The following is an 8335-nucleotide window of genomic DNA, read 5'->3' as shown; positions in this document are numbered from 1 at the left end:
CTAATAAATACATCCAGTAGAGCGTGTATATCAATTGAGCTGACATGTACAACACGTCATATGTTAGATTATTTATTACTTGACATGTGTTATTTGTGGGCCCCATTTTCAAATATTAAATCAACAAAAAAGAAGTCACAAATTAAAAATAGAAAAAAGAAAAGGAGGAAAAAGACTTGACACGTCCTTCTTCTCCGTTCACCCACCTCCCTTTCTTACCTTATTCTTATTCTTTCTTCTCCTTTCTCTTTTTCCTTACTGTTCTTTCTCTCTTATTTTGAATCAATTTCACAACTCCACTATGGTCAGAGGCGGATCTAGGATGTTTGAAGGATGGGTTCACTATTACTTTTTAAAAAAAATTAAACCAAAAAGTTGGTAAGGGATTTGATCCCCTAACCTTAGGCTATTGGAAATAAGAGACCAAAACCAGTGCACCACTTAGTCTCTTTTGACCATGGGTTCCATAAAGTATATATATCTATTTTTTTCAAATTATGTACATCATATCCATACTTTAATACTATTTTTTCCAAATTATGTACATCATATCCATACTTTAACCCGAGAACCACGGGTTCACGTGAACCATGTTTCACATGGTAGATCCGCCTCTGACTATGGTCATGATTAGACCAGGAAAAAATTGAATTTTGGAAATTCAATAGGAATCCATTATTTTGAAACAATGGAGGCCACTGAATACCATTGCAAATATCTGCCCCTTTTTTGCTACTGTTTTGGCAAAAAGAATTGATGATAGGGTTTTCTTCAGACCACCAGTGGTTTAGAGTAGTGAGTACTTTTGACCGTCATAAAACTTAAATGGCTGCCACCTCCACTTCGCTGGCAACCAATCATAGCCCCATCTTTTCTAAAACTCCAAAATCGTAAGATATAAGTAAAAATACACAATCTTCATATCTAATTTTGGCCGGAATTAAACTTTCTGATGTTCTCTCTCCTTACTTAAGTTGAAGAGAAGAAAGAGAGTGGAAATGAGTACTGACAGGCTAGGGGTCGTTTTTTTCCTTTTCTTTTTAATTTTTTTCCTATTGATTATAGTATTTTCTTTAATTAGATTATTGCATTCGCGCGCATTTTCTGTGTGATTGATACGCATTTTGTCCACATCACCTATGTCACTGTCACATAAGCATAGTCAATGGTCAAAGTGATTTATTAGTACTCGTTCTGTCAAGTTGGAGTGTTCAAATGGGAAAACTGCAGGTTTATGTATCAGTTTTACAAACGGGTACAAGTTTAAGTGGCCACGGGGCCATTTCGCCTTTATTATTTTTATGTAAAATTGTAAGTTAATTTTATTATAAGTTATAATTGTACAAAAAATATATAATTATCTCAAAAAATGAATGGTATAAAAGATGGAATTTGTTTAATGGAAATTAAGAAATGAAATTGAAATGAAAGATAATAATATAATATAGAAGAGAGAGAAGAATATAAAAAAGTTTGGAAAAAAAATGGGGAAATGGTCGGAGTAAGTTGTCCCCAAAATGGGGAAATCCTCATGTTGGGGACCAAAAATGGGGTAAAAGTTGGAGATGCATGGAGTGATCGGAACAGTAAGCTTGTTGGAAAAATCACATGTATCTATTTAAATTTGGATCGTTTATTTTCGTATGTTCAGACAATATTCAATTATGTTGAATTCGACAAACAAGTCTCTAATCGAAGATTCACATTGATCATCACAGTAACTCGTACTTTGTTCTTTTGTGTATAAAAACTTATAGATATTATAAATATAATTTTATAATACCGTGTGATCATAACTCGACACCCACATGCAACGCACGTATCGAAAAACTAGTCTCAATAAAAACGAAAGGATGGATTACCATGTAAACTCCATCAACCATCACACAAGTGGATACCAATGCATGAAGAAGAAGAAAAAACCAATATATACTAGTACAAAACTCAGGCATAGCCAAGTCGCGGACTCTCTGTTTTCTCATTCCACTTTACAGATATAATTTATGTAATACAACCGGAAACTTGATGGTACATGGACGCCAAGATTTGATACATCTTGAGCAGACCTACTCAAGTTTTGATATCAAGTAGTACATACAAACTTTATTAAATCACGAACCAGCAACCTCAAGGAAATGCACTCTCTTGTGCCATGATGATCCTGTCATCAGTCTATCTTCCCCGAGTGTGCAACTGATGGTTCCATCTCATTGTTGCTATGAGAAATCACTCACGTGGTGATGAACTCTTCTTAATCAAGGTATAAGCATCACTATATATGGCCACCACGTTAGAAAAGACAGCAAGGACAATCATAAATATGCACAAGATCTTGTCCTTCTTCGTTGCTATGCCATACCGATCCCTGGAACATGAAAGACAGCAGCTAAGTCAGTAAATGGTTGACCATATACATACTGGAAAGAGAAGCGTTTGGGGAGGAGGGAGAAGAAGACCTATGGCAAAAGTAAAATTAAAAGTATGCATGATCTTATTAAAATCTTGAATATTTGAATTTTGAATTATAAATGAATTCGGGGTGAACCAGTAACACGGAGTTGTCTGTTGATAAACAACAGTGCCAACAATGCCAAACCGCAAAATTACAATACCAAAAACTCAGCTTTGTCTTATGAGGGTCTAATTATTACAGTTGAAGGGCTCAGCAGGTAACGTTGAGAAAAAAGGATAGGAAGGGAAACACTTTCTGCATGTGTTATTCTTCAGCTTCAGTATCTACTCAGAGAAAACTGTACATAAGTTGCCAAATTCTCGTCCTTTCAACGGATTTTAAAAATGAAGGATTAATGACTGTGTTTTACTAGCAGACATTTCTCCAGATGTGACCTCTTAACCCCCCAAGAAGCCGCGTATAAGCAGGAACTTTCTAAACTAGGATAATAAATATCCATTGTTTTCGGACCAACTTCCCCCAATACAGAAGTTAGATACACATGTTTTTAGTTCCAACTTACCCATTTCAGAAGGGAGAGGAAGGTGCACATAAGCAGGAACAACTAGATCCCGACTTAACTAAGTACACAAATAGGAAAGTAAGCAGACTAAAAAATTAGATGAGGTTAATGGCTTCCGTTGGAAAACGACAAATAAGCATGTTAAAACCTAAAATTATAAGTTCATCAAATGCACTAGTAGAAGACATTAATCTATTTCTGACAGACACACTGTCACAGGATGACAATAAATGCACCACAACCAAAAACTTCAACGACATCAAAGCACCAATGAAGCTGTTCTTCTGTTTTTTATTGCACAAACTCTACTGAATGTTTAACTTCAACATGTAGAACTTAGATTTGCCCCTAGTGGAGCATCCTTATGTTCCCACATTCTCTTTTTGTTTGGCGGAGGGAGTTAGGAAAATCGCTAAGCAAGATTCGGCTCCCAGGTATTGAAAAAGAAAAACATGAGAACAAGTGAACACTCTGGAATAAATTCTCAAATAGAAATGTTTTTTACCTGAGAGTAACAGCAGCAGGAAATATGAAGCCAATGCAAACAGCAGCAGTTGCCCCTGTGAATTGAAACGCATCCCAGATGCTTGGGATGAAATTTGCACCCAGAAAGATGACGGCAATGAGCCCACTGCTGATCAATGCAAATCTCAAATTGTCAAAAGTCAGAGGCCTAGCAGAAGGAAAGAGAAGACCATCCAAGTTAAGCCGCAATGGATAAAAGACAATGGGGAAGACAAGCATCAGGTGGGCAGCATAGCTGACACGAACGACATCATTGAGCAATGAGCCTAATGGGATTCCAAGATTGGTATCGAAGTTGGCAAGCACGTCATCAAGGGTTGCATCACCAAAGAGGAGAAAGCCAAACAGGCTTGTCAACACATACACAGTTGAGCAAAGAGCAAGCGAGCTTTGCACCACTGCTCTGATCTGAGTGTTGTCTTCAAGTTCATTTTCAATTGAGTGAACTGCAAAACTTTCAGTTTTCAGAATGTTGCATTTCTAATTGTATGAAGATGCAGAGTTAACTCACCTATAACAATAAAATCATCTAATCTGACAGCATTCTTATCAAGAAAGACAAGTTGGATAGGATATTTCATTGAAGTCAATCAGAGATGTCTAAGATAATATATAAAATGAAATAGTTGGTTGAATGAGTGTAGACGAAGTTCAAAATAGCACACAGTAGGATTATTAAGTTAATATCACTTCTTCAAGATGGTATGCATTGCAAGTAATAAACAAATAAAATATTAGGATAGACTAAAAGAAAAAAGTAAGGCATTTTAAATGAATTCAAGGATTATTAAACTTGAATAATGAAATATCATTTACGACAGACATTAATCATCAAGTGTTAAAATGCCCCCAAATAACCAGAATTTTGCAATAATAGAACTTTCAATGCATTAGATTGTATCTGCACTTACATTTGAGTTATCTTTCGGTGAACACAAAAACTACGGTGAAGTCTGAAGTGTCAATTCAAGTTTACCAGGGACAACCAATGATGATACCATACTATAAATGCTTCAAGTAACTTTATCTCATTTGGCAGAAAAAATCTTTATAGCTTTTTTCTTTCAGTGAAGTTTAGAAATGGCAACATATGTATAGAATTATAGTTGGGCTATAGGAGTACATACCATTATAGTGGCATATATATGCTGTAACGAGTATAGGAACAACTGTAAAGAGCTTAAGGAATGATGTCAGATCATACGCATCAGGAAGCAATCTGGGCATAAGAATGGTTCCATTCATTAGCTTGAATACGGTAATCCCCACAGTCACGACCAGGAATACAACAGCCAAGGCGACTGATAATGCAGATGTAAATCTCAATGAATCTGCAATAGCAATATAAGGAGCTTAGACTTGCTACACTGCATAGCAAAATTCAGGAAGACAATTCCATTGATAATGAGACTACTGCTGGATTACTCTAAACAGTTTCTGTGTCAGAGGAAGAAGGATATGAGCCTGACCACCAACTCAGAGGTGAATAAAATACATATCTGATGTGAATTCTTTTCCACAATCACGTCTGAATGAGAGAGAGATTGGGGTTTGGGGGGGGGGGGGAAGATGATTGCTGAAGCTAGTCATTGCAAGCTCACATTAGACACCTCAAGTCTTAAAGCTTGTCAAACGCTTCTAAAGTGATTTAAAGAAATGAAAATTCTAAACTTATTTTTGTCTACATATTTTTGAAAAAGAGCAAGACTCCAGCCACAAACAAGATTGAGTGCTAATCCGGGCATGTATTTCTAAAAGAAATCATGAAATTGGATTTTATTGAACTCACCAAACAGCAACCAGGTTCCACAAATACCCAATTGATCAATTCTGAGATCCGAGTAATAGAAATAGCATTGAAGCTAAGTATTTTAAAATTAAAGTGTACTTTCGAGAACCTGGCATATCTCTTGAAAGAACTCACCGATACGCTTCAAGGAAGCCAATGGTGCAAATATGCCAAGAGTGGTGACAAGAAGAATAAAGAACCGACTATTCCACCAGTGGGCCCCAAACCACTCTTCCAGGACACCAGCATGGTGAACTCCACTTGAATTTGTTCCAGAGAGCACATCACCTATAAAGAGTGATTACCATAATCTATCATGGATTAAAAAGCGAAAAAACAACCTTAAATAGTTGATAAAATAATGTAAGTCTCTAAGAAGCTGTTCAGCTATTAACTGATACCTACCTATGATAATCATGTATACAACAAGTACACCTATGTTGTTAACAAGTACACATATTTGGAGCAGCATCTTCCCATACTTTCCAAAGGTGTCGCCCATAAGACTCCCATAAGAAGCTGATTTAGAAGTCCTGCTAAATCTAATCAACAACTCAATCGAAGATTCCGTCAGAAAAGCCATGAAGACGATCATAGCAATCCCAAGAATTAGACCTAATGACTTCATAGTCGCAGGTAAGGCCATGATTCCAGCACCAACAATTGTGGTTGATAAATTAAATACAGCCCCACTAAAGGAAGCCCCATCGAACTCATCGAATCCAGCATCGCCCTTATGCTTTGTAGGCAATAATGGTGATTGCTCATCAACCACAGCTTGTTTGCTCTTTCGGGATTTTTTCTCATTTGCATGCTTAAGGCTTCCAATCGTCATATTCTGAAACTCTTAGAGATCGAGGCTTGTAACTACACTAACTTATAAACAGCAGCTTCAACCTTTCGGTTTCTTTAGAAAATATCTGCACTGACAAATACCATATGTCAGCTATAGTTATTATTATCATCAAACAACAACAAGAATGCCACTTTAATCCCAAAATAGTTGGGTCAGCTATAATAATATCAGGCATTATTATAACATTCTAACTTCCAGAAACACTGGTATCAGACATTAAAACATACTAGAACAATGAATTAAACTAGTGAAGCTCCAAGAATGCCATAATAGTTCACTTTTCCAAAATGAAACAATACTATGGAATAAAAATCAAATCTATAATGAAGCCTCAAATATGAAATTCACCCTACCAATATCACTGTCAATAATTTTGATTAAGATCAGTTTTTCCCCCTTTTCAGGAAGAAATCAATAAAGCAAATAAGCACAACTAGAATTTTTCTGCAAACTTTTAAGTACTCAGAACTTAAAACATACCAGAAATATAAGAAATTTAACTAAAAAGCTGGAGAATTGAACAGAAAATTAAGACCCAATATAGAATTGTTCAATATATGGGACTTAAACAAAGAGAATGAATCAATTCAGTAACTAACCAGAAAAAATCAAAGACCAAGAACCTCTGTCAAGATGAAATTGATATGGGTAAAAATCAATAGGCTTCGTCTTAATATAAGAGGCAAGATAGAGAGAGGGGGAATGAATTATTGTGCTATTATTGTAGTTATTCATATGTACAGTTCCATTGACAACGACGTTAAGAAAATTAAAAAAATATATAGTAGACACAAAATATGTCTGATTTTGAAGATGACAAACAAAAAAACGAGTGGTCTTGGAGGGATTGAGCAAAATCCATTAACTGATATAAATGTAATGAAGTTAAATACAACAAAATGGATAAATGGATTCATGTTATTAACTTATCTTAACTAAATGAAAAATGGATAAAAGATGATGGTACCTTAAAATGAGAAGGGTGTGCCTATTAACAAGTTGTTAATAGATACACCCTTCTTCTTCTCAAAGAAACACTGATTGAAGGTTTGTACTGTTGTTTCTCTGCAGATTACTTATATGTGGGTTGGATTTTTTATTTTATTTTTTTTATAATAAAAAAAGATCTTCTGAGCAACTACCTGACCCAACAAAAGGAAAAAAAAAAAAAAAATTAAAGCAACGCCAACCCCCCGCCCCCTGCCCCCGAAAGAAAATATTTTTTTAAAATATATTTTCAGTTTTAGTTTTTTCATCTTTATGGTTTACAGGTTTGAAATTTTACAAGTTTCAAAGTTATGAGTTCGAAGATTTATGTGTTTGGAAGTTTACGGGTTTAGAAATTACGGAAAAGATCCAAAAATATCCTTGAACTATTCGAAATAGCTCAAAAATATCCTCTGTTTGTTTTTTGTGCCGAAATATCCTTGTCGTCTATGTTTTGGCCCAAAAATGCCCTTAAACCGTTAGTTTTGCCATTGAAGCTGACATGGCAGTCCAACGGGATTAGAATTGCTTATATGGTCGTCCACCTAAGCAATCCATATGTGAAAATTATTTTTTTGAAAATTTTATTTTTTCAGAATTTTTTAATAAAATATAAAATCAACATTTATTCTGAAAAAAGTAAAAAAATTCGAAAAAAAAAATTATTTCGGAATTTTTTAATTAAAATACAAAATCAACACTTATTCCGAAAAAAGTAAAAAATTTATGAAAAATTATTCTTGATTGGGGTTTATGATTTGATTAAAAAACTCCATTGTTCTCTTTTGTGAATTTATGATTAATTTGTGAATTTCGGAGGTATGTCTTTGAATGCTTTTGAATCCAGTAATAGCGTAGTTATGTCTTGGAACATTATCCCTGTATAATTTCAACCCCATTCTTTAGCTCCAAAAAAAAAATTAACACTCAACGTTTACAAGAAAAAAATTAAAACTTTATTTGTACAACAACAAAGACACTGGTTTCTTAATCCTAAACAAGTTGGGATCGGTTATATGAATTCTCGATATCTATAATCATAAATTCACAAAAGAGAACAATGGAGTTTTTTAATCAATTCATAAACCCGAATCAAGGATAATTTTTTTCGTAAATTTTTACTTTTTTTCGGAATAATTGTTGATTTTGTATTTTAATTAAAAAATTCCGAAATTAATATTTTTTTTTCAATTTTTTTTTACT

General features: G+C 34.5%; 1 protein-coding gene across 4 annotated transcripts; it reads right to left on the bottom strand.

The window, feature by feature from the left end:
* Nucleotides 1-1905: 1905 nt before the first annotated feature.
* Nucleotides 1906-7328, bottom strand: LOC107760213 (amino acid transporter AVT6A-like). 4 transcript variants are annotated; one of them, XM_016578229.2, is made up of 6 exons: nt 7113-7328; nt 5695-6209; nt 5425-5577; nt 4628-4831; nt 3481-3946; nt 1906-2365 (listed from the first exon to the last, which is right to left on the bottom strand). In XM_016578229.2, the coding sequence occupies exons 2-6, from the start codon at nt 6122-6124 to the stop codon at nt 2227-2229; spliced, it is 1392 nt and encodes a 463-aa protein (XP_016433715.1). In that variant the 5' UTR covers nt 6125-6209; nt 7113-7328; the 3' UTR covers nt 1906-2226. The 4 variants fall into 4 exon arrangements, with proteins under 4 accessions (XP_016433715.1, XP_016433717.1, XP_016433713.1 ...); XM_016578231.2 differs by having other exon boundaries at nt 5695-6214; nt 7113-7259; XM_016578227.2 differs by lacking the exon at nt 7113-7328 and adding an exon at nt 6745-6928.
* Between the last annotated feature and the right edge of the window lie 1007 nt (nt 7329-8335).

This window comes from Nicotiana tabacum, chromosome 3 (genome assembly GCF_000715075.1).
Source record: "Nicotiana tabacum cultivar K326 chromosome 3, ASM71507v2, whole genome shotgun sequence".
Lineage (NCBI taxonomy): Eukaryota > Viridiplantae > Streptophyta > Magnoliopsida > Solanales > Solanaceae > Nicotiana > Nicotiana tabacum.
Note: the sequence above shows the minus strand (reverse complement) of the source record. Positions and strands in the feature narration are given on the sequence as shown.